Source organism: Prionailurus bengalensis, chromosome E2 (assembly GCF_016509475.1).
Source record: "Prionailurus bengalensis isolate Pbe53 chromosome E2, Fcat_Pben_1.1_paternal_pri, whole genome shotgun sequence".
NCBI classification, from domain to species: Eukaryota; Metazoa; Chordata; class Mammalia; order Carnivora; family Felidae; genus Prionailurus; species Prionailurus bengalensis.
Genome location: NC_057352.1, coordinates 13099687 through 13125977, shown reverse-complemented (window position 1 = coordinate 13125977; position 26291 = coordinate 13099687). Strand labels below are relative to the sequence as shown.

At 52.4% G+C, this 26291-nt stretch overlaps 1 protein-coding gene across 2 annotated transcripts; it reads right to left on the bottom strand.

Moving 5' to 3' along the window:
- Nucleotides 1-2003: 2003 nt before the first annotated feature.
- On the bottom strand, nt 2004-25264 carry PHLDB3 (pleckstrin homology like domain family B member 3). Of its 2 annotated transcripts, none has more exons than XM_043598721.1 (16): nt 25140-25264; nt 24232-24629; nt 23347-23529; nt 23028-23126; nt 21245-21373; nt 20846-21007; nt 19989-20099; nt 19744-19827; nt 19276-19386; nt 9841-9940; nt 9585-9675; nt 9415-9502; nt 9024-9080; nt 4410-4629; nt 3699-3784; nt 2004-2457 (listed from the first exon to the last, which is right to left on the bottom strand). In XM_043598721.1, the coding sequence occupies exons 2-16, from the start codon at nt 24490-24492 to the stop codon at nt 2014-2016; spliced, it is 2226 nt and encodes a 741-aa protein (XP_043454656.1). In that variant the 5' UTR covers nt 24493-24629; nt 25140-25264; the 3' UTR covers nt 2004-2013. The 2 variants fall into 2 exon arrangements, with proteins under 2 accessions (XP_043454656.1, XP_043454654.1); XM_043598719.1 differs by having other exon boundaries at nt 22989-23126; nt 25140-25263.
- Between the last annotated feature and the right edge of the window lie 1027 nt (nt 25265-26291).

Sequence of the window (26291 nt, the reverse complement as noted above, 5' to 3'; positions counted from 1 at the left end):
CCAGACCTTCACAGGTACCTACAGACCCTGTCCCGCAACCAGAGCGATTGGATTGCTGGGCTCCCCTCCTAGTGCGCAGCTGCCCGCTGCCATGCCCCACCCTGAGATGCCGTGAGGCACAAGCGCATGGCCCTGATTGTCCCAGGTGCACCCAGGCCCTGCGGAAGCTGGAGGGTGGCAATGATCACAGAGCAGGGGCAGGGAGGGAAGGGCAGACAGAACCTGTCCCAGGGAGGCGGGAGGTGGCAGGAGGTGGAACCTTGTGTGAGCCAAGGTTCCAATCCCTCCAACTCAATGCACGATATCCCTTCCTACCTCACCTACAAAACACAAATCCAAAAAGAAAATTAAGGGGGCGCCTGGGTGGTTCAGTTGGTTGAGCGTCTGACTCTTGATTTCAGTTTAGGTCATGACCCCAGAGTTGTAAGATCGAGTTCCGCTTCGGGCTCTATGTTCATCACTCGGTGTAGAGCCTGCTTTGGATCCTCTCTCTCCCTCTGTCCCTCTCCCCGACTCATGTGCTCTCTCTCTTTCCAAAACACACACATACACACACACACACACACACACACACACACACACACACAAAGAGAGTGAGAGAGAGAGAGAGAGAGAGAGAGAGAAAATTAACAATTCCTGCTCTTGTGAGCATTCAGTTTGTAGAGGGGCTGGGAATGGATTGATCCAAGAATCCAGATGTCTCGCACCTGGAGGTGAAGGCCAAGGGACACCGGGGATCCCTGAGGGCCTGAGGATTGGGGTGTTTGCATTCCCAGGACTCAGGAGCACCACATCTGGATCCTCAAAAAATCCTGCAACGGGACACCTAGGTCCTGGGGAAATGGGGACCAGAGGGACTGAGTACCTACTTCCAGAGAGGTCTTCCCAGTGGGTGAAGACCTGTCTCTACACTCTGGTGAGTGGTCCACGCCAAAGTGAGTGATCCCAGGGGACTGTGGATCAAGGAGGGCTTCCTGAAGGAGGAGCACCTTGAGGAAGATCTAAAGAAAGAAGAGCCCTTTGTCTGCCTGTTCTCCACTGTCCCTCAGTCCTCAGCAGCTCTTTCTCGTCAGTTTATTCAGCTAGCAGACATTCCTTCAACACCTTGTTTGCACTGAGAGCTTGTGCCAAGGACTCAGTAGTGACCCAAACAGTCCCAATCCCTGCCTCCTGGGACTCCCATTCAGCACAGGAAGACACCCTCATCAGCAGTGAGGACCCAGTGTCTTCAAGGCTGTGATGGGAGAAGCACAGGCCGAGTGATCAGGGCTGGCACAGAGGAAGCCCGGAGGAAGCACCTGTCTCAGCCCGGAAAGTCAGGGAAGGCCTCCTGGAGAAGGAACCACCTGAGCTATGACCTAAGTGATGAGTAGTAGGGTGGACTGAGGAAAAGTGCCTAAGCAAAAGGAACAGTATGAACAAAGACCAAGAGGTGAAAGGGAAGCATTTTTCCTCCGCTTTCATGGAATGAAACGTGTCCTATGGTGCTGAGGACATGGCAGTAACCAGGACACCTCTGGTTCTGACCTCATGGGACTCCCAGTCCATAAGGGACGCAGACCCATTACCAGTGATGACCTAGGGTGTTCAGGAATGGGAGAGGGGAGCTCAAAGTGGGATGCCTGGCCCAGCTGAGGGAGCCACGAAGGGCTTCCTGAAGGAGGGGACATCCCAAAGAAGACCTGAGGAAGGAGGAGCTAGCTGGTCAAGGGCAGGGTACAGGGAATAATTATGTGCCAGGGCCTGGAGGACAGGAGCCTAGAAGTTCCTAGAAATTGCCAAGAGCTCAGTCAAGTCATAAAGGGTGGAAGCGGGGGGGGGGGGTCCCACAAACTGAAAATAGCAAAATTACCAAAGACTAAAGACGCATGCCTCCCCACCTCCTTCTCCCCGCCTTGACCTTAATGATGAAGGCCTCCATTCCTAAGGAGAGAACCGGCAGTGGGACGCTTCGCGCTCAGAGATACCTATAACTTGGACATCCTGCCTAGGAAGGGGCCCGGGACGCCTGTGCTAGAAACCACGGCAGCAATCACTGTTTTCCTCCGTGTTTAATTCGGTATCACAGGAGCACCAATAAATAGTTCCTTCCCGCCCCTGCAATCTTCCTCCTGCCCGGGGCAGGGCCCCTGAGGCTGGCTTCCCGTAGCGGGAAGGCACCTGCAGCCCCAAACGCCGCGGCTCGGGCCCGCCGAGCCGCGGCACCTGCAGGATTCCCGGAAGTTCCGAAGGGGCGGGCCCGGGGCTTTTCCACAGCAGGCGAGGCCGCGGGCGGGGCGGGGGCGGAGCCTCGCCAGTACGGCCCCCGGGAGGGCGGGGCCCCTCAGGGGCGTGATTCTCGTCCGCGGCGGTCACGATGACATCCATCCAAATGCGCATGGCCTCGGGGCTCGGTGCCACCATGTAGAAGAGGCGTTCGTAGGTTTTCACGCAGAACGTCAGGCGAGGGTTGGGGCTCTGGAGTAAGCAGAGTGAAGGTGGTTAAGGGGGCATTTGTGTTCGAATCCCAGCCTTGCTACTTATGTGCTGTGTGGCACTGGACACGTTACTTAGGCTCTCTGAACCAAGTCCCCCATCTGTCTTCGTAAATAATGCTACCTACCTCACTGGGTTATGAAAACCAAACGAATTAACATTTGGAGTCTTCGAATTTGGGGAGCAGGAGGAATTTAGATGGAGGACTCATGTCCCCTTTGTAGTCTACCTTATATATTAGAAATACAAGCTTTCAAATTTCCCCTTTCCAGAATCTAGGTTCTCCTGGTTTGTCACTGGGGAAAGCTAGTATCTACACTCCATTTATTAAGTACCTACTTGCCGGCCCCGAACTGAGTAAATCCCTTACGCCCATTGCCTGCTGTTAACCTTCTCAACTCTGAGGAAACGGGATTGAACTATGCCCATTTTGGAGGGGAGAAAAATAAAGCTGGCTAAGGGAAGTCACTTTCCTGAGGTCCCACAGCTGGGGTTCCAATCTAAGCTCTAAAAGGCCATAGTCAGGGCGCCTGGGTGGCTCAGTCGGTTAAGCGTCCACCTTCGGCTCAGGTCATGATCTCGAGGTTCGTGAGTTCGAGCCCCGCGTCGGGCTCTGTGCTGACAGCTCAGAGCTGGAGTCTGCTTCAGATTCTGTGCCTCCCACTCTCTCTCTATCTGCCTCTCTCTCTCCCTTCCCTTAAAAATAAACATTCCTAAAAAATAAAAGGCCATAGTCGGTTGCTCTCCAGAGCTCTCTAAATACTATACCAGTTGCCAACATTTACATTTCTGGCACTGCACTTGTACAAGTTTCGAATTCCTGTGTCCTCCAGGGTAATAGAGTATGAAGTGACACCATGTGGCCCATTCCCATTTGGCAACTATGGGCAGAGGCTGAGAAACGATCATCTCCTTAAGATGGTCCCAGGCCGCCTGGGTCCTCACCCTGCCGTCTTCAGTCATTTATTCCCAGCTTGGCATCAGAGCCTGCCAAATTTTTGCTCTAGATCTTTTTTTTTGCCCCAAGACAAGTAACAGTGGCAGAGAGCCAGAGACTGGGCTGTTAATTTTTGGTTGCTACAGTGAGATGACCGGTGGGCTCTTGTGCTGGGTGGAGTACCCTGATGGTGCAATCTCTGGGTGGCCTTTCCCAGGGACAAGCTAAGGTTTGACTGCAGGGCCTCTGACCAGGAGGGCAGGGGGGTCCCACACGAGGGCTTCACCTTGAAGGCACAGCGTAAGTGGTCGTAATAGACTTCCTCTATGGCCTGGAAGTAGATGACGCCTTTGAGCTTGGTCTCTTCCTTGTCTGATGGAGGGAGGTGAGGGAGAAACAGCCAGTGAGAGGTTTGCATCTGTGAGTCAGAGCGGGGATGGCCGGACCCAAGTCCAGAGACTGGTGCTGGGGTGAGGGACTGGTGACAGAGTCTGAAGGTCCCTAAAATACCCTGGCTGGGAGGTGGGTGAATGTTGAGGTTGGAAGGGAGACTGACAGGACTGGGGAATGGGGTCTGGGGAGCTGGAGTCTTAGGTCCCTGAGTGCCTTGGTCTTGGAGAAGAAAAGAGACTCAAGGAGAGGTTCAGAATCATGGGCTCTCCTGGAGAGGGAGGGTGAGGGGCCTGGACCCCTGGGTGTTGAGGGTGGGAGAGGACCCGGACAATGTCGGTTCAGACTCTTCCCGGGTGTCTTAGGAAAATGGGGTCTGGGGGGCCAGAACTGTATGAAACTGTCACCCGTGTTACTGAGGAGGGCTGGGGGGTTGGATTCCAGGTTGCTCCTAGGGCTGGGGAGCCAGACTCGTGGCCTTAAGATAGAAAGGGGCGGAGGGGGGGGGGGGGGGGTTGTCTCTTAGGCGTCCGGTGGGGAAGGCCTCCGCTGTGGCCACTTCCAGGGTCTTGGGGTCCCGGGTCCCAGGCGGCCAGGCGGGGCTTACCGGCGTAGTAGGCCAGGCGGCGCGCCTGGCGGTCAAAGCAGAACCACCGTTTCTTCCAGGTCTTAATGCGGCCGCCCATCTTCACCAGGGATCCGCGGCAGCAGCCCCCCGACACCCTCACGTGCGGGCAGTTCTCCGGGTTGTGGCCCCAGCGTTCCAGGTGCTGCCTGAGATCCAAGACCCGGGGGCCTGGGGGGCGGGGCGGGGGCGTGGGCGGGGCCTGAGGAAGAAAGAGAAGGGGGCGGCTGACATCAAAGGGTCAGGGAGGGGTTGGTCCTGCAGCTCACCTGTGAGGCCCGCCACAGCCTTTCAACAGCAATATCCAGAGTGTCCATCCTGAGAATGATCGTGATCTGGCAGCTACGTTTCTGGACCATGGCACCTTGCCCAGGGCTTTGTAGCAGCAACAACTTGACTCCCCAGGACTGCCCTCGGGAACCGGGCTACTAGGAGCCCCATTTTACAGATGAGCAAATTGAGGTACAAAAATATAAAATAACACAGGGCTTCTAGGTGGTAGAGCTGAAACACAAATCCAGGTCTTCCCGCCCCTAGAGTTCACTCTGAAACACAAGAGCTATGTCAGAGAAGTGAGGGAGCCCAGTGGGACCCTCATATCCTGTGCAACAGGGACCAAGTCAGTGATCAATACTTGAGAGCAGTTTCTACTACTATTGTGGTTATTCTTGTGATGAAATCAGCAATTCTTACCTGTGCTAAGCGCTTTATAGGGACAATCCCTCGGCCCCCTCAAACTCTCTTGGGACGCAAGTACATTATTACCCCCATTTTATAGCTGTGGAAACCAAGACCCAAGAGAGGTTAAGTCACTAGGCCCAAGTCACACAGCTAGAGCCGACAGAGCCAGGATTCACCAAGCACAGCGATCATCTCTGGCGGCCATAGAAGGGAAAAAAATTAAGGCAATGAAAGTGTCTACTGTTCGTAAGGCCCAGCCTGATCGCGCCTATTCTTTTCCCTGCAAAGAATGGTATAATCCCCCACAGTCACGCTGAGGCTCAGAGCACTGTCTCAGACTTGAGCGCACAGGCAGACCCCCTAGGAATTTCGTTAAAAATGCAGCCACAGGGGAGGAGGGGGGAGGGTGGCTGGATGGCTCAGTAGGTTGATCGTCCCAACTGAAATCAGTCGGTTGATTTCAGCTGGAGTGATGATCCCAGGGTCGTGGAATGGAGTCCCTTCTCAAGCGTGAAGCCTGCTTGAGATTCTCTTTCTCTCTCTCCCTCTGCCTTCTCCCCCGATCACATGCTTGCTCTCTCTTTCTCTAAAATAAAAACAATACAATTAAATTAAAAAATTTTTTAAATGCTGCCTCGGGTTCGGTCAGGGGTGGGTGTGAGGTTCTGCATGTCTAACAAGCTCCCAGGGGTCAGTGCTGCTGGCCCATGGGCCACGCCTTGGGTATCAAGGGCTGAGAAAACGAGTTGAGGAAACAGAAGTGAGGCCAGAGCAAAGACGGTTGAGAAACAGAGGAGACTCACTGCATGGAGATGGGGAAGGTGGAGGGCAGGTGCAGAGGAGCTGGAGGAATGCATAGGAGGGGAAGAAGCAGTTACAAGGTCAGCCAGCGGGGCCTGGAATCTTCTATGGGTCCTGTCGCCAAATCCAGACAGTTACACTAACGGTCACCAACGTGTATGAAAGGTCTCACTCCGTGTTCAGCACTGTGGGAAGTGATCACAGTGGTGATCACCTTCCTTCCTCTCAAAAACAAAACAGAAAAAACAAAACCAAAACACCGTCTATTGTCCCCATTTCCCAGATAAGGCAACTGAGGCTTCTAGACAGGCAGTGACTCACCAAGGTTACCCAGGTAGGACGTGGCAGAGCGGGGCCCCAATCCAGGAGAATAGACGGGCTCGGGGCTCGCGACTCCACCGCTGCCCCTCCATGTCACCCCCACGGAACCCCTGCCCCTCTAGGAGCCTCGGTTCCCCTGTGCTGACATTCGGAGCTATCACAGCACCCTCCTCACGAGGGTGTTTCAAGGACAAGCTCTCCAGCTCTTGTTCAGGGTCCCAGCCCCGCGATCGGGCATGCGCACAAGAAGGCGGCCTGGGGTGAAACTGGGGTGGGGGTGGGGGAGGCGCGACCAGGCACAAAGCAGGGGGCTGATGAATAAATGATGATGCTCCAAAGCAGGAGTGCTTCATTTTTAATGAGGCAGAGCTCATGCCTGACAGCCCAAAGGCTCCACTGCCCTTCCCGGTATATTTTACTCCTTGGCTCTTATCAGCCCCTGACACACTGTTTATTTTACTTATTGATGCTGGTGTTTTTTTCCACGTGCCTCCCTAAACGCCAGCTTCCCCCAGGGCAGGGACTGTCATTTGGGTCACTGCCTTACCCCAGGGTCTACCACACAGTAGGCACTCAAATATTGGTTGAAAAAAAAGTAATAATAATAAGGAAAGGACAGATGGTTGAGAAAACACAAAAGCAGGTTGGGAACAAAGTGATCATTTACGGGAAAAATAAATTCACAAAATATGGTTCGATCGGTGCACGTGAAGTATAGAATAAGATTCGAAGTCTTCTCAGCAAGAGAAAACGCTTGGGCCTCCAGAGGTACAATGGGCGACCCTCACTTCCCCCAATGCAAAGCATTTGTATTCATGCTATTAGCATAGATAAAAATACAATTTTAATGAGGAACAGTCAGCTAAATCCAGAATATGCAAAACTCTACAGGATACATGACTCAATTTTTTTTTTCCCCACCAATAAATGGCATTTTTTAAAAAGTAGGGAGGGAGGATTCTTTTTTTTTTTAATGTTTTTATTTATTTTTGAGAGAGATACAGAGCAAGAATGGGGAAGGGGCAGAGAGAGAGAGAGAGAGAGAGAGAGAGAGAGAGAAAGAGACAAGGAATCCAAAGCAGGCTCCAGGCTGTCAGCACAGAGACTGAGGCGGGGCCTCAACCGGTGAACCTGGAGATCCTCATGACCTGAGCCGAAGTCGATGCTTCACGGATTGAGCCACCCAGGCGCCCCAAGAGGGTTCTTAGTATTAGAGATTTAGGAGACATTTTAAACGCATTGTGTGTACTTTGTTTGGATCCAGATTTGAATAACCAACCATAAAAAGACATTTCGGCGACAATTAGGAAGATGTGAATATGGATCACACATTAGAATCTTACAGAATTATTAATCATCTCATAAAGTGTGACAATGGGATTTTTGTTATGTTGAAAAGAGAACTTATCTATTGGAGATACACAGTGAGGTACGGACGAAATGATACAATGTCTGAATTTGCTTTAAAATATTCCAGTGCATGGGGTACCTGGGTGGCTCAGTTAGTTAAGCGAGGGACTTCAGCTCAGGTCACGATCTCATGGTTTGTGGGTTCGAACCCTGCATTGGGGTCTGTGCTAACAGCTCAGAGCCTGGAGCCTGCTTGTATTCTGTGTTTCCCTCTGTCTCTGTTCCTCCCTTGCTCATGCTCTGTCTCTGTCTCTCTCTCTCAAAAATAAATAAACATTAAAAAAAAAAATGCTTTAAAATATTCCAGTGCAAGATGGGAAGTAGGTGAGGGATCAGTAAAACAAAGCTGGCAAGTCAAACAAGATTCAAAACTGATTATCACTGGGGCGCCTGGCTGGCTCAGTTGGTGGAGCGTGCAACTCTCGATCTTGCGGTTGTAAGTTCAAGCCCCACGTTGGGTGTGGAGATTACTTAAGAAAAAAAAATCTTTAAAAAAGAAAAAAAAAAAAAAAAGACTGATAATCACCAAAGCTGCATGTTGGGTATACAGGGGCTTATCAATCTATTCTACCTCTGCATATGCTTGAATATTTGTATAGTGAAGTTTTTTAAAAACTCAAACACATTTTTAAAAGTTTTGAGGGGCGCCTGGGTGGCTCAGTCGGTTGAGCGGCTGACTTCGGCTCAGGTCACGATCTCGTGGTCCGTGAGTTCGAGCCCCGCGTCGGGCTCTGTGCTGACAGCTCAGAGCTTGGAGCCTGTTTCAGATTCTGTGTCTCCCTCTCTCTGCCCCTCCCCCATTCATGCTCTGTCTCTCTCTGTCTCAAAAATAAATAAACGTTAAAAAAAATTTTTTTTTTATTTTGGGGCGCCTGGGTGGCGCAGTCGGTTAAGCGTCCGACTTCAGCCAGGTCACGATCTCGCGGTCCATGAGTTCGAGCCCCGCTTTGGTCTGATGGCTCAGAGCCTGGAGCCTGTTTCCGATTCTGTGTCTCCCTCTCTCTCTGCCCCTCCCCCGTTCATGCTCTGTCTCTCTCTGTCCCAAAAATAAATAAACGCTGGAAAAAAAAATTTTTTTTTAATAAAAAAATAAATAAAAAAAGTTTTGAAAAGCCTCAGCATATAGTTGCCCTCATTCTACAGTAACTGCTGACATTGTCACCTACTTACAGAAGAGGAAACTGAGGCACAGAGAAGTAGAGCATGTTACCCGAGGACATGTCATGGACATAGTGGGAACAGAAACCAGGCCTTTTTAGTTCCCCTCCCCTTGCCAAGGTCACTTTTCTATGCCTTTCGAGGAGAGGAGAGGGTGAGATAAAGGGCAGAGGCCAGGGCAGAAACAGAGCAGGGAGGTGAGGCTGAGGGCAGGGGTGGACTGACCATGATGGCAGGTACAACAGGGCCTGAGGAACCTTCTGTGCTTCTTCTCATCCCTTCCTGTGGGTTCAGGAGGAAGGACCCAATGAGGATGCTAACCAATAAGAAGTGGGGGAAAACTTACTGGATCCCTGGGTCTGAGGGGGGATGGGCTGGGGGGGGGGGGGCCTGGATCCCTGGGTCTGACAGGGGAGGGGCTGGGGGCCTGGACTCCTGGGTCTGAGGGAGGAGGGGACTGGGGGGCCTGAACCCCTGGGTCTGAGGGGGGATGGGCTGGGGGGGCTGGATCCCTGGGTCTGAAAGGGGAGGGGCTGGGGCCTGGACTCCTGGGTCTGAGGGAGGAGGGGCTGGAGTAGGATCTCCTGACCCTAAGCAGGAGGGGCTGGGGTCTCACCCTGGCCTTGAGCAGTCGCTCCCTTTCCGCCACAGCTTGCTGCAGGAGCCGCTCCATGCGGGCGATGTCTGGGTGGAGGGCCCCACAGCTGGGAGGAGGGAACAGAGACCAGGGCAGGCTCCAGTGGCCTGGCCTCTTCCCGTTTCCCCACCTTCTCCCTGACGTCTCACCTGTTCCCAGGGCCACAGTTCAGCAGCTGATAGAGTGGGTGTCTTCCAGAGTCTTCCGATGTTGCTGGGAGGGCCGAGGCCTGCAGGGGTCCTGGAAAAGAAGGGCTGGGGCTAGGGGACCAGGATGCTCCCTTGTCTAAGCACCCCCCACCCCTTACAGGCATCCAGATTCCTCCATCGTTGCCAGGGGAAGGGTGGTGGGGGGAAGGAGGTAGGTGGGAATAATGGGGGGGGGGAGGTGCGGGGAGACCCTCACCAGTACAGTGGAGGGATAGAGGTCGGGGGGATCCCCTCTGGCTCGCTCTCTCTCCCCTCTTCCGGGGCAGGCTTCCAGTCCTCTGGAGGCCGATGGAGCCCTACAAACAAACACACAAGGCCCATGCACACAGGAAGAGGCACTCAGTCTCAACTGTTAAGCCGGAGGACCGCCAAGGAAAACCAGTAGCTACTCGGCTCCTATCAGAAAGCCACTGTACATGTGATGCTGGGGAAAAGAAGCTAGTCACCAAGGACCATGCAGGGCAAGGCACGGAATGGCAGATTTAGAGACAGGAAGTAGATTCGTGGTTGCCAGGGGATGGGGGAAGAGGACATTGAGGGGTGACAGCTATAGGATGCAGGGTTTCTTCTGGGGGTGATGAATATGCTGTAAAACGGATCGTGGGGATGGCTGCACCACTCTGTGTGTGAATATACTAAAAACCACTGGATTGCACACTTTATTTTTATTAAAAAAAATTTTTTTTAACGTTTATTCATTTTTGAGACAGAGAGAGACAGAGCATGAACGGGGGAAGGTCAGAGAGAGAGGGAGACACAGAATCTGAAGCAGGCTCCAGGCTCTGAGCTGTCAGCCCAGAGCCCGACGCGGGGCTCGAACTCACGGACCGTGAGATCGTGACCTGAGCCGAAGTCGGACGCCCAACCGACTGAGCCACCCAGGCGCCCCTGGATTGTACACTTTAAACGGATGAACTCTAGGGGCACCTGGGTGGCTCAGGTGGTTAAGCGGCTGACTCTTGATTTTGGCTCCGGTCACGATCTCACGGTTTGTGGGTTCGAGCCCGGTGTCGGGCTCTGCGCTGACAACACAGAGCCTGCTTGGGATTCTGTCTTCCTCCCTCTGCCCCTCCCCTGCTCGCTCTATCTCTTTCTCTCTCTAAATAAATAAACTGGTAACCCAGGCTGTGCCCAGGAGGTGGACTGATGGATGGAAACAAGGGTGGGAGAGTCATCTCCCTGAATATCCTGCCATACCCTTCAAACGCTGAACAAGGGGAATTTTGGCTTTAAAAAAAAAAAATAAACATAACAACCCAATGTAACCTGTGCTCCTGGACCAGAAAAAACTTTGGTTTTTGCTAGAAAAAAACAACGGTGGAACAGCTGACAAAATACGAATAGGATCTGGTTATTTTACTAGTATTATCTCAGTGTTAGTTTCCTGAATTTGATCACTGCACTGTGGTTTTATAAGAGAGTGACCTTGACCCTAGGTAATAAATGTAGGAAGGGTTTAGGGGTAAAGGGGAATCATGCTGCAGAGAAAGATAGTAAAGTGTGTGGGTGTGCGCGTGTGTGTGTGTGTGTGTGTGTGTGTGTGTATGGAGAGAAAGGATAAGAAAGCAAATGTCAAATGTGGTAAAATGTTAATTACAGAATCTGAATGCCAGGTGTACAGGAATTCCTTCTACTATTTCTGAAGTTTTTCTGTAAGTCTTACATTACTTCAAAATAAAAAGTTACTAAGAAATGAAGACAGGGGCGCCTGGGTGGCGCAGTCGGTTAAGCGTCCGACTTCCGCCAGGTCACGATCTCGCGGTCCGTGGGTTCGAGCCCCGCGTCGGGCTCTGGGCTGATGGCTCGGAGCCTGGAGCCTGTTTCCGATTCTGTGTCTCCCTCTCTCTCTGCCCCTCCCCCGTTCATGCTCTGTCTCTCTCTGTCCCCAAAAAAAATAAATAAACGTTGAAAACAAAAAAATGAAGACAAACTTATTTGACAGTGAGAGAGAGAGAGAAAGAAAGAAAGAGAAAGAAAGAAAGAAAGAAAGAAAGAAAGAAAGAAAGAAAGAAAGAAAGAAAAACAAAGAACAATGAAATCATTCTAAAAAGAAAAAACAGGGTTGCCTGGGTGGCTCAGTCTGTTAAGTGTCTGACTCTTGATTTTGGCTCAGGTCATGGTCCTGCGGTTGGAGAGATAGAACCCTGCATTGGGCTCTGCACTCAGGGTGCGGAGCCTGCTTGGAATTCTCTCTCCTTCTCTCTCTCTGCCCCCCCCCCCACCCCGCCCCATGCTGCTGCTGCTTTCTCTCTCAAGATAAATAAACTTAAAAAAAAAAAAAAGAAGAAGAAGAAAGAAAAAACAGCAACTCTGCATAGATAATAAGGAATGATAAAAATAGGAGCGCCTTGGGGCGCCTGGGGGGATCAGTCAGTTAAGCATCCAACTTCAGCTCAGGTCATGATCTCACAGTTTGTGGGTTTGAGCCCTGTGTCAGGCTCTGTGCTGACAGCTGAGCCTGGAGCCCCATTCAGATTCTGTGTCTCCCTCTCTCTCTGTCCCTCCCCTGCTTGCACTCTCTCTCTGTCTCTCTCTCAAAAACAAACAGACATTAAAAAAAAATAATCATAAAAGCTCCTGGCTGGCTCAGCCAGTGGAGCAGGTGACTCTTGATCTCGGGGTTGTAAGTTTGAGCCCCATGTGGGGTATAGAGATTACTTAAAAATAAAAATTTGTATTTATTTTTTAAGTTTATTTATTTTGAGACAGAGAGAGCATGCACATGTGCACAAGTGAGGTAGGGGCAGAGAGAGAGGGAGGGAGAATCCCAAGCAGCTCCCACAAACCACAAGTTCATGACCTGAGCTAAGACTAAAGAGTAGGACGCTCAACCAACTGAGCCACCCAGGCGCCCCCAAAATAAAACCTTTCCTTAAACAATGATGTGTGGGTTTTTTTAATGTTTATTTTTTTTAGTTTTGAGAGATGGAGAGAGCCTGAGCAGGGGAGGGGCAGAGAGAGAGAGAGAGGGAGAGAAAGAATCCCAAGCGGGCTCCGCATCATCAGCGCAGAGCCCCATGCAGGGCTCAAATTCCCGACCGTGAGATCACGACCTGAGCCAAAATCAAGAGTCGGCCGCTTGACCCACTGAGTCACCCAGGTGCCCCCAAAATAAAATATTTTTTAAAAGAATAATAAAAACAATACGCTGCATAATTTGAGCACCAGCAAGGGTACTCACTGCTGTAGATCACAACTCATCAAGATATTTAATCTGTGGGGCGCCTGGGTGGCTCAGTCGGTTAAGCGTCCGACTTCGGCTCAGGTCATGATCTCGCAGTTTGGTTCATGAGTTCGAGCCCTGCGTCGGGCTCTGTGCTGACAGCTGGGAGCCTGGAGCCTGCTTCGGATTCTGTCTGTCTGTCTGTCTGTCTGTCTGTCTCTCTCTCTCTCTGCCCCTCCCCCACTCACACTCTCTCTCTCCTTCAAAAATAAACATTAAAAAAAAAAAGATATTTAATCCGTGAGTTAGTAACAGTAAAGGAAGGCAAGTCTCTCGACAGAAGTATTGCAATGAATTGGTGAAGAGGAACAACAGACTAGAATTTTAGCACTTGAGACCCCTCATAAAGATGGAGGCACCCACTCCAGAAAAAGAGACAGGTGCACAGCGCCCAGCACAAAGCTGAGCCTGCATCTGCTCAGGGCCCCACAGTCAACTTTACAGGAAATACAAAGAGGCAGAGAGGTGACAATGACCCCCACGAGGCAATCAGCAAACCCTGCCTGGGAAACTCCACGAAACGCCCAGCTGGTTTCCTCCCCAAGTAAATTGCCAAGGGGACAGAAAAAAGAACCAGAGGGGGAAGTCTATAAAGACTTAAAGCATACAGCCACTTAAAAAAAAAAGAGAGAAAGAAAAGACAGAAAGAAAGAAAAAGAAAAAGGAAGACTAAACTATAGTGTGTAGGGACACACACTTAACTGATGGAACTTGAAAGCAAAGAGAGAGACTATAGATACTGTAAAGGTCAGGTTGGTGGCCACTCTCTAGGAGGCAGAGGGGGTCATCATTCAGGGGCATGCGGCGGGTTTCCGGAGCAGCTGTTGGGTCTACCTCCTGACATAGCTGGCAGTTCCAGAGTGTTCCCATGTAATCATTAAGCTGTGCAAGTGTTCCACGTGATTTTCTACACTCATGTTATCTCTAACCAAAAAAAAAAAAAAAGTTCCAGGGCGCCTGGGTGGCTCAGGTCATGACCTTGAGGATTGCGAACTCGAGCCCCGCATTGGGCTGTCCGCTGTCAGCACAGAGCCCGCTTCGGACCCTCTCTCTCTCTCTCTCTCTGCCCCTCCTTGGCTCACGCTCTCACTCCCTCTCTTCTTTCTCTCAAAAATAAACATTTAAAAAAATTTTTTTTAACTTTGAAAAAATAAGAACTTCAAGTATTTATCAAGTGCTCATTATATGCCTAACGACGTACCTGGCACTCTGCAGAGTTACCTAAACTTCTAAAAGCCCACAGGGGGGCTCCTGGGTGGCTCAGTCGGTTAAGCATCTGACTTTGGCTCAGGTCACGATCTCACGGCTTCGTGAGTTCGATCCCCTCATCGGGCCCTGTGCTGACAGCAGGGAGCCTGCTTGAGATTCTCTCCCTCTCTCTCTGCCCCTCCCTGCTCACGCTATCTCTCTCAAAAATAAATAAATAAACATCAAAAAAAAAAAAAAAAAAAGGAAAAGCCCAAGGAGCTGGGAAAGTTTCGTTCCCCTTCACAGGGAGGAAACTGAGCCCATGTCTGTTCATTCTTTCCTTGCTTCGAAAGATGTTCCCAGCACACCCTCGCTGAGACCTTAGACACCTGGCACTGAGGAAGTGAGTCAGCAAGGTAGACTCAAGCCTTGTCTGCATGGCACTTATGTTGTAGGAACTAAATAAACCATCATACAAGTAAGTGCATCATCAGAAATTGCTGTGAGATGGGGCACCTGGGTGGCTAAGTCGGTTGAGCGTCCGACTTCGGCTCAGGTCAGGATCTCACAGTTTGTGAGTTCAAGCCCCACATCGGCCTCTGTGCTGACAGCTCAGAGCCTGGAGCCTGTTTCCGATTCTGTGTCTCCCTCTCTCTGCCCCTTCCCCACTCATGCTCTGTCTCTCGAAAATGAATAAACGTTAAAAAATAAAAAATAAAAAATAAATTGCTGTGAGTAAAGATAACAAGGTGTCAGAAAGGAGGATCACCTTCCAACTGGAAGGGTGGGTCTGGATGCTGACTCTAAGGCCCAAAGAATGACAGTTGGCCAGGGAAGACTGAGGGGAACAGTGTTTCAGGTAGAAGCAGCAGCAAATACAAAGGTCCTGAGGCAGGAGCAAGTATGGGATGTTGGCAGGTCAGCGCTCCTGCAGCTCAGCAGAGCGTGTATGGGGGACAGTGGTGAGAAGCGGGCAGGGGCCACATCATGGAAGGACTCATAGGCTGAGGTGAGGAGGCCCAGAGGGCCGCTGACAGCTTTTGGTGGGGAGGACTGAAGGAGGAGGGGTCGCGATCACTGGCTGTTGTGTGGGAAACAGATTGCCGGGAGACAAAAAGTAAGGTGGAGAGAGCTATCAATGAAGAGGCTGGTCTAGGGTCCCCAAACCAAAGATGAGGGTGGGAGTAGGTGGAAGAAGGGCGCTAATAATTATAATACTACTAATAATTGTAATTATAATCATAGTAACAGCAGCACATTCACCGAACACCTACTGCGTGCCAGGCATCATGCTGAGCACTTTAGCCACTAACCAGTGGCTTCTGTGATTCCCATTCGGCCGCTAAGTAAACTGAGGCAAAGAGGCATGTCTCAGTTCAACCACCTAGGAGGTGGGAGAACAGCTGGACCCAAGCAGGGTCAGGACTCTCAGCTATCACGTGAGCCTGGAAAGGTGGGGGGAGGGTTGGATTTGGGAGGGACTTAACAGGACCTGGAGGCACAGAGAGGAAGGAGCAAGGAAGAATATTGTTTGTTAATACTCTTCATTTGTCTGTTTACCTGGCTGAGTAAATAAATACTCCCCGGGCTCAAATTGCGCCCGGCAGTCTCCAGCTGCTCCCTCCGAGCTAGTATTAGCCACGTTGCCCACTTGGATTCTGAAGGATTCCTGAGACACCCTTGCCTCCTGAAAGGCATGGGCCGTGGAAACAGGCAGACCTGGGTCAAAGCTATCTCGGCCACTTCCTGGGGATGTGACCTTGCTTTCCTCTCTACAAAGTGAGCGCCGTCCCACCATCCTGCTGCTGCGGTCGGTGCAAGGATGATGTGAGTGACCTCGTGCAGAACACCCAGTAGAGGGCCTGGAACGTTCCCCCAGGTGACATCCAGGCGCAAGGTGGGTATGAGATCCACGCGGTGGGTACAGGACCCACGGGAGCCAACAGCTCAGGTAATAACTCCACAGGAATGGACAGGGCCTCCCAGCAAGTATTTATAGATATGCAATTTACTTCTAAGGATCATAATTACCCGACGTCGTGTTGCCTGGCAACCCAGTTGTCACTTCACCTTTATCAGGCTGCCAGGGGAACCAGCTGGAGAGTTCATTTCCCATACGGAAGAGCTGCAAACCCTTCACCCAGATAATAATGGGACCTACTTCTGGGGGTTCTTCTGAGCAAAGAAGGAAATATTTTTTATAGATAGATTTATGTCATGACATATGTATTAGATGGTACCATGTCACACTGCCAATATATGACTGCTTCTCACTCCCAAATAATAGCTTCAAAATGATAAAATGGCTTAGAGGGCACCTGGCTGACTCAGTTGGGTAGAGCATGTGACTCCTGCTCTCAGTGTGGTGAGTTCAAACCCCATATTGGGCATGGAGCTACTTAAAAAGAATGAATGAATGAATGAATGAGTGTATAAATAAATAAATAAGATAAAATGGCTTAGAGCAGACCCTGGCCTACCTTAAGCCTTCAAAAATCATGATTGCTGGGGCGCCTGGGTGGCTCAGTCGGTTGAGCATCTGACTTTGGCTCAGGTCATGATCTCACTGTTTGTGAGTTTGAGCCCCGCATCGGGTTCTGTGCTGACAGCTCAGAGCCCGGAGCCTGCTTCGGATTGTGTGTCTCCCTCTCTCTCTGCCCCTCCCCCACTCACACTCTCTCCTTCTCTCTCAAAAATAAACCTTAACTTTTTTTTTGAAAAATCATGATTGTTACTAATTAATAAATACTATATATTACATATTACACGCTGCATATAATTATATCAGACAATACAATAACGTTAATAATAATTAATATTAACTAATGGTATCATTGTGTGTACAAAAAAGGACACATACACACACGGGTATTCACAACAGCATTGCGTAAACTACAAAAGCCTCAAATCCCCAAAGCCCCATTGAGGTCAGGCTCAATGCCCCCCGTGTAGACCTCTGTACCCCACCAGAGCCTGGAACGGTTAGTGCACTGAAAACAGTGCCTGGGTTCAAATCCCATCCCTGCTGCATTCCAGTGAGTTAACTACCTTCACCTCCCTGCCTCCATTTTTTCACCTATAAAAAAAAAAAAGGAGGCAAGAACCCACCGGGTAGTATCACTGCAAAGATCAAATGAGTGAATCCATGCGAAGCATTTGAAACAGTGCCTGGGGGGCGCCGGGTAAGCATCGGACTTCAGCTCAGGTCATGATCTCATGGTTCCCGAGTTCAAGCCCGGCATCGGGCTCTCCCCTCTCAGCTCAGAGCCCGCTTTGAATCCTCTGTCTCCCTCTCTCTCTGGCCCTCCCCAGCTCACGCGCACCCTCTCTCTCAAAATAAACGAACATTAAAAAAAATAAAATAAAATAAAAATAAAAATAAAATAAAACGGTGCCTGGCACACTCCAAGGACTCAACAAATGTCAGCTGTCACCATTACTATTGCTTATACTGTTGTCGTTAGAGTCATTAAAAATGATGAGCAGCTCTAAACGTATCAGTGAAAAACAATCTCCATGGTAGAGTGTGAAGTTAGGAAAAAAAAAGTTAGCCAACGAGTGGCTGATATATACACTTTTTTTTTTTAATTTTTTTTTTTTTAACGTTTATTTATTTTTGAGTCAAAGAGAGACAGAGCATGATCGGGGGAGGGTCAGAGAGAGGGAGACACAGAATCTGAAACAGGCTCCAGGCTCTGAGCTGTCAGCAGAGCCCGACGCGGGGCTCGAACCCACGGACCATGAGATCATGACCTGAGCCGAAGTCGGCCGCTCAACCGACTGAGCCACCCAGGCGCCCCACACACTTAAAAAAAAAAAAAAAAAAAAACGCTTACGTGATATGCCAAAGTCTAAGCGCTTACGACGCGACCGTGCCCCTGAAACAAAGCTTTTCACCTAATATTCACCCCTACCTCGTGCCCACCTCTGACACTCTCTACTCTGTTTCATTTTGAAGAGTTAGCAACAACCCCTTCAACGAATGTTGTAACCTGTTAATAAGTGGGGACCCCCAGTGTTAGGGAGAGCTGGAAGGAGGGGTACCCAAGAAACAAGTAGCTGTGCCAGGGAGGGGGGCTGGGGCCAGTGGGGTGGAGAGAGGAGGCCTTTTTATCAATCTTTTAAAATGCTGCTTTTAAAATGCACTCCTGGGTGAAAGGGGGAACACTTCTGCACTGCTGGTGGAAATGCAAACTGGTGCAGCCACTCTGGAAAACAGTGTGGGGGTTCCTCAAAAACTGAAAAATAGAACTACCCTACGACCCAGCAATTGCACGACGAGGCATTTATGCAAAGGCTACAGGTGTGCTGTTTCAAAGGGGCACACGCACTCCCATGTTTATAGCAGCACTAGCAACAATAGTCAAGTTATGGAAAGAGCCCAAATGTCCACTGACGGATGAATGGATAAAGAGGATGTGGTATCTATATACAATGGAATTATTACTCGGCAATCAAAAAGAATGAAGTCTTGCCATTTGCAACTACGTGGAGGGAACTAGAGTGTGTTATGCTGAGCGAAATTAGTCAGAGAAAGACAAATACACGATTTCACTCATACGTGGAATTTAAGATACAAAACAGATGAACATAAGGGAAAGGAAGCAAAAATAATAAGAAAACAGAGAGGGAGACAAACTGTAAGAGATGGTTTGAACAATACAGAGAACAAATACAGAGAACAAACTGAGGGTTGCTGGTGGGGTGCTGGAGGGAGGGCGATGGGCTAAATGGGTGAGGGGCATTAAGCAGGACACTTGTTGGGATGAGCACTGGGTGTTCAATGTAAATGATGAGCCACTAAATTCTATTCCTGAAATGATTACTGCACTATATGTTAACTAATGTGGATTTAAATGAAAAAAAAAAAAAAACCTCTCTCTGACCCTCCCTCGTTCATGCTCTGTCTCTCTCTGTCTCAAAAAAAAGAAAAAAAGAAAAAAAATTCTATTAATAAAGTAATTAATTAATTTTTTAAAATAATAATAAAAATAAAATGTCCTCCTGGGGGCACCCAGTTCCATTTTGCCAGGGGAGCGGGGGGAGGGGGGGATATCAGGCAGAAGAAAGAAAATCGATACAGGAAGCTTGAGCCTCATAAAAATTAAATTAAAATATCCCTCGATCACGCCTCCCTGTCCCCCATGCCCCCGTGGCAGAGAGAGCCACCATGAAAGTTCTGGAGACGCAGTGACAGGAAGACATGGGGGGGGAAGGTACCTGCAGAGAGCTGTGAACAGAGAAGAGGCAGGAAGAAGTGGCGGTGGCGGTGTGGGCGGCGGGGTCCTGCAGCACCAGCAGCTGGCGGTCTGTCTTCTGGGTGAACAGGAGCTTCAGGAGAGGGGCTGAAGGTTAATGGGAGCCACAAAGATCACAGATGACCCACCAGTTCCCAGATGCTCTGGCTCATGGCTCCAGCGTCAGCCCATCTCTCAGACGGAGAAACAAAGGCTCAAGGTGACAAGAGAGCTAGACCCTGGTCTTAGGGAACAAGGGCTCTGGGCAGAGACTGTTTATTTGTTCCCTGGGGGGGGCAGAGGGGGGGCTCCGGGGCCTGAACTCCTGGGTCCCAAAGGTAAACACATTTAGGGGGCTGAGAAATGCAGATCCCAAGGGAGAAGGGGTCTGGGGGCCTGGACTCCTGGGTCTGAGGGGGGAGGGGCTGACAGGTGCAGGACATCCCCTTACCTTAGTGAGGGCCTGGCTGGACTCAGAGAAGTCCCCTCCAGGGGTTCCCTGAAGGCAGTTAAGCTGGAGCAGTCGGCTCCGTTCCTAAGGGAGAGCAAAGTGATCACCACTTCCCATATCGCAGTCGAAATGGGATGTCCCAGCAGCCTTCCCTGACGCCAGGAGACATCCTGGGGGGCCGCGTGGCGATGGGATGCCCCCAGAGGGACGTGAGGACAGCTGCACAGGCCTCCAGGAGGACTTACCTGCGTCAGGGCCTCAAGGGCCTCCTCCTTCTTCTGGCTCAGCCCCCTGCTCTCAGCTGCCATCTGCTCCCCCAGCGCCTTGAGCTGCTCCTCTAAGACCTGGATCCGGCGCTGCAGGGCACACCCAAGTGACCTGGTCACTCAGCTGCCCCAGGGCTCCCGGCTGGCTCCCACAGAGCCAAGTCCTCCTCGAGAGCCCGGGACCGAGACAGACCCCCAAGAGAAAGATGCAGAGAAAAGAGACAAGATGCGACATAACAGAGACAGACAGAAGCTGTGTGAGACAGGAAGGGAGAAGAGACAGTGACAGGATGAAGATCCAGAAGTGGAGGTGGGCAAAGGAGACCCATGTCAGACCCTTCTAATTGAAAACTTTAGAAAACTTTGTGTTAAATATAGTCAAAACATGTCACTTTTTCCAGTAGGACCTGTCCGACCCTTGAATACGAAACTCCCCGAGAGGGCCGGCAGGGTTCTCTTTTTGGACTTGGGTTTGAGAGGCAGAGAACGCAGTGGCCAAGACCGAGTAGGTTCAGATCCCAGCTCTATCCTCTACAGACTGAGTGACCTTTGGAAAAGATTACTCGAGCACCTTGACCTTCAGTTCCTGTACTTATAAAGTGGAAAGAAGGTAAGGTTTGCCTCCTAGGATTCTTGAATGATTCAATGAGCAAAGACTCATGAAACATTTAGGACCGTGCCTGGAACATAGTAAATGCTCCATAAACATCAACGCTTGTCCCTGCTCCAAAGAACGGGACCCAGGCGGGAAAGGAGGACAGAGAAAGGGCCAGTCGTGGAATGGAGGAGACAGAGGGCAGCAGCGAGGGAGGCAGGGCCAGCCCGGCCCGACTTACCCTGTGCTGCGCCACGCTGGCCTGAAGTTCCCGGACCTTGGGGTCCAGTGCCCGGGCCCCGGGGCTGTCCCGGTCCTCGTCCTCCCGCCGGCTCTCCTGCTCCAGCTGCTGGAACTCTAGGTCCTCGTAGGCATGCTGGGCCACATCCAGCTGTTCCCTCATCTGCGGGTGGGAATGCAAAAAAAGACTGGGGCCCAGGGGGTAGTGGGCCGGGGCCAGGAGTCCCGGTCAAGGAGGTAAGAGGGACCTGGGGGTCTAGCCTCCAGAGTCCTGCGGCTTACAGGGCTGGAGCCTGAACTCCTAAGGGAGGGAGGAGGGGACTGAGGGCCTGGACGTCTGGGTCCAAAGGAAAGAACGGTTCAGACCCCAGGTCCCCGAGTGTATCTGGAGGAGCCTCACCTCCTGCACCCCCTGCAGAAGTCGCTCACGCTGGTCCTCTGGCTGTGAGTCGAGTTGTCCCTGGGCCTCCTGGAGTCGCTGGCGAAGAGCCTCCACCCGATCCCGCTCCTGGCTCAGTTGCTTCTGTTCCTGAAAGAACAGCCGGGCTCTGAGCCACAGTCTGGACACAGGAAGTGAAACAGAGGCCAGCCCAGCCAGAACTCAGAAGCCTGCCTGGGTGCCAGGGCCAAGAGTGCAGGGACCCTATCTGTCTGGTTCTGTCTATCTGTAACGGCTGGGTCCATTACACTCAGAACAGACTGAGACAATCAGGGCAGTGGGGCACAGAGACCGGGAATCTAGAGTCGGGAGCAATTTCTACAGGGGTGATCCAAGACTTCCTGGGTGGGAGGAGTTTAAGGTAAGCCTCAAAAATCAGGGAACATTTAGGGGCGCCTGGGTGGCTCAGTCAGTTAAGCCTCCGGCTCTTGATTTCGGCTCAGGTCATGATCTGATGGTTTGTGGGATCGAGCCCCACGTTGGGCTCTGTGCTGACAGTGCAGAGCCTCCTTGGAAATCTCTCTCTGCCCCTCCCCCGCACTCTCTCTCTCTCAAAATAAATCAACTTAGGGGGCGCCTGAGTAGCTCAGTTGGTTGAGCATCCAACTTTTTAAATTTTTTTTTCAACGTTTATGTATTTTTGGGACAGAGAGAGACAGAGCATGAACGGGGGAGGGGCAGAGAGAGAGGGAGACACAGAATCGGAAACAGGCTCCAGGCTCTGAGCCATCAGCCCAGAGCCTGACCCGGGGCTCGAACTCACGGACCGCGAGATCGTGACCTGGCTGAAGTCGGACGCTTAACCGACTGCGCCACCCAGGCGCCCCGAGCATCCAACTTTTGATTTTGGCTCAGGTCATGATCTCACAGTTTGTGGGTTCAAGCCCTGCATCGGGTTCTGTGCTGACAGCGTGGAGCCCACTTGGGTTTCTCTGTCTCCTTCTTTCTCTCTGTCCCTCCCCTGAGCTCTCTCTTTCTCAAAATAAATAAAGAAACTTTAAAGTAAATAAATAAACTTAAAAAAAAAAAAAAGAATGAGGGGCGCCTGGGTGACTGACTTCAGCTCAGGTCATGATCTCAGGGTTTGTGAGTTCGAGCCCAGCATCAGACTCTGTGCTGACGGCTCAGAGCCTGGAGCCTGCTTGGGATTCTGTGTCTCCCTCTCCCTCTGCCCCTCCCCTGCTCATGCTCTCTCTTAAAAATAAATAAAAAATTTTTTTAATTTAATTTAAAAAAAGAGAATGAATAGGTTCTTAAAGAATTTACATACAATATCATAGCTGGGATCTGTGTTTGAAACTGGGGATAGGGAAGCAAATTGGGGGACAGAAAACAAAACGGGACGATTAATCACTGCTGAAGCCGGTGGGCACAACTACACGGCCACCATCTGACTATTCTGTTTGTTGGTTTGACATTTTTCCCAGTATGACATTTAAAGACCAAAGAGGCGGGGCGAAGGAAGACCCCACTCCCGCAACCCCCCCCCCCCCCCCCCCCCCCCCCCGCCGTGAGTCAGGTTCTAGAATCACGGTCAGGGAGGGAGAAGGAAAACAAGTACATCTGCCCATTCCCCACCCCACCCAGACCAAGCATCCCCACTTGGGGAACGGGGATAACCCTGGGGCTCGGGTCCCAGGAGCACCACCAGGAATATCCGTCCCACAGGAAGGAAACTGGTGGTGAAGGTCCAGCAGGACCAGACCTGTTCCCGCTGTTCCCGGCTGCCCTGCTCCGTTTCCACCTGCTGTCCAAGCAGCTCCCGGAGGTGCTCCTCCTCGCGCCGGGCAGCCACTCGCTCCCCAGCCAGCTCACCCCGCAGAAGGGCTACCTCCACCTCCATCTGTGGAGAGAATGCAAGGACTGGGGCCCAGAGGCCTGGGTCCGAGGACGGTGTGGAGGCGGGGCACTCGGACGCCTGGGAATCTGAGCTCTTGGATTCGGAGGGAGGATAGGGCCGGAGGCCTAAGAAGCGGATTCCGCAGGAGGAAAGGCCTGGGAGCCTGGCCCTGAGGGCTTCCCTGGAGCTGGGGCCAGACTTCCCAGGAGGTCCGCGGCCTCACCTCGATCCTCAGCTCCTTCCTCTGGCGCTGCAGCTCCTTCACTCGCTGCTCCATCAGGGCCACGCGGGTCAGTGCCTCCAGCTGCTGCTCTCGAAGCCGCCGCGCGGCCCCTCGCACCTTCTCTCCAGGCTGGGTGGATGCGGGGGCCGTGGCCCGGATCTGTGCTGGGGGCGGAGCCTCCCCCTGAGGTTGAAGGGTGCGTGGTCAAGAGGGGAGGTCTCACCCCTCAGCCACCGGGTAGGTCCGTTCCCCACCGCATTCCCCGGACTGGGGGTCCTGATCAGCCCCAGTCAGTCGCCACGCCCGGTGATTCAAGTGGGGGAGGGTGTAGGTGCGGTGTCCCCCCCGCCTGGGAGGAGGCCCAGGGTCTGGCAATAGGGGAGGGGGTATGTGGCCGACTCAAAGAAGGTGCCTTTTTCCATACCCAGGTCCCATTCCCGGCGCTGCGTTTTCATAGGCCCAGATCTCTCTCTCTCTGTCTCTCTGTCTCTCTGTCTCTCTGCCTCTCTCCCTCTCCCTCCCTCTCCACCCCCCCCCCCCCCCCCCCCCCCGCCTCGGGTCTGAGTCTTTCCCTCTGTTTCTCTGGGCTTTGTCTCTCCGACTTAGTCTCTATCTCTGAATCGCTATGTCTGTCCCTCTCAGAGTATTTTCCTTTCTCAAAATTTCTGTTTCTCTGAGCATCTCTGTCCTTTGTTTCTGGGTTTCTGTCTGTGTCTCTATCCTCATCTCTCTGAGCCTCTGTCTCTGGTGTGTGTCTCTGTCTCTTTTGGGTCCTGGTCCTTGTCTCCCTGTCTCCGGGTCTCTCTATACCTGTCCCTCTGTCACCCGCCAGTGCCTCTCTCTGGGTCCCCCCGTGACCCCTCCTTCGCCCTCCAGGTCCCTCACCGCGTCGCGGCTGCTCTCCGTGCTGCTGCCTTCTCCCACTTCTTCCTCTTCCTCAGCCTGCTGCTCAGCTCCTCGGCCGCTGGGAAGCTCCTTCACTCTCTGGGGCTCCTCGGGGGCCTCGGGGACCTCGGGCGCCTCCGGCTTGTGGGCGTCCCCCGCGTGCACCTGGGGCTGCGTAGCCCCATGGGGCCGGTCCTCCGCGTCACACTCCGGTACCGGAGGCGGCTGGCACCCCTCCCCCGGGCCGCTCGGCGTCCCCATGGCCGCTTCGGGCTCCGGCGGAGTGGGCTGGCCCTTGCGTTCCGGGGGCGTGGTCCGGCAGCGTGGGGGTGTGGCCCACGAGGCCAGAGCAGCTCCCGACTGCTCGGGCGCGTGGAAAAGAGCTCCAGGAGGCGGGTCTAGGAGATCAAAGACTGGAACTGAGCACTCGGAGGCGTGGCCTGGAGTTTCTGGGGGCGGGGTTCGATGGCTCCCAGGGCGCCACACCCCCGAAGGCCAGACCGGAATTTGAGTCGGGGTCTTAGCACGCCCCCTACTGGCCTCTCCCTCCTACCCAAGGGTCTAGCCTCGGACCCTCCCGGCAGCCCCTCACAATGCCTTAGACCACCCAAGAGCGACCCCATCTCCTTCTCCCTCCGGGACTCCGGCGTCCGGACTCCCGTATCCTCCTTTCCCGAGCCTGGTAGACTTGGCTCCGACTCTACCTGAAGGAGGAGTAGCGCCCCTGCCTTCTCACTCAGGGATCCGGGAGTCGGGGCTCCCAGTTTCCCTCTCTACACAAACCGAGAGTCTGCGTCCTCTGCTCCTCCCCGGGGCGAGATTCCCAAACTGCAGCCTCCCTCCTCCCCCGGGCGCCCAGAAGGCCGAGCTTCCAGCCCCGTCTTCCCCCGCAGCCCCGGCCCCCTCACCAGCTCAGGCTTCGGCGCGCTTCCCTCTGCGCTCCGGGCGCTGCCTTTTCTGTCTAGAGGACAGGTGGCTGGGGAAGAGGGAGGAGAGAAGCTGTTCTGTCCCCCTCCCCAGCAGCCCGGAAGTGGAGGGGGGGGGACAACAGGTCCAACAGCTCCCGAGGGAGGAGGGAGAGACCAGCTTGCCCCGCCCGCGGCCGCGGCATCCGGCCATCCCGGCCCCACCGGCCCCACCCTTGGAAAACCCAGCATCGCGACCCCCCACTCTGCCTCCAGCACCCCCCGTTCCTGTCCCCTAAAGGGCTAGTCGTCTTGATCACCTATGTATAAATGCCTCCCTAAGGCCCAGACCCCGGGAATCCTGAAAGAAAAGGGGGGGAAGGGAGATAGGGGCCTCTCCCCTCTAATGAGCCCTTTAGAAGGGCTCCGACCGGTTTGGGGAGCTGGGCAAGGGGAGGGGGTGCCCTGAGCTGAGTCAGAGACCCGCCCACAGACCGGGAAAGTGTGCCCCCCCCCCCATCTGTTATGGGGTGGAGGGCAGAGGTTAAAGGTCTCAGCCAGACCCTTTCCTCTCTGGGCAAAAACAGGAAAATAACTGGCACGTGAGAAAGGATTATTGGATGTCAGGAGCTGTGCTAAACACTTTATACACGTTAATTTCATCCTTACAGTAGCCTAATGAGAAAGGGGTTGCCATCTCCATTTTATAGCTGGGGAAACTGAGGCTGAGAGGGACAAATGTGCGCAAAGTCTATACATGTTGTTAATCTTAAAGCTGGAGTTGTTCTCTGGAAAGTCTGTGTTCTTAACCATTAGACATGCTGTCACTCTGGCGTAGCCAGGAAGTGCCTGGAAGATCATTCCAAATGATAGTTACAATAATTGTCACCACTGATAGGAACCCGGCCATGCGGGGAGGGTGCCAAGCACCTCATACATGTGAATTCCTTGGGTCATCATGACACCCTATTGTTAGTATTATTTCCATCTTACAGATTGAAACTGAGGCCCGGAGAAGTGGAGCACCTTATCCTGGGTCTTACAGGTAGAAGTGGTTCAAACTCAAGACCGTGTTCTAATCCAAGGAGGTGAGAAGCCCTGCCCCAGCTACGAGTTTCTGATCTTGTGAGTTGGAAAATTTCCTCCTTCCAGGCA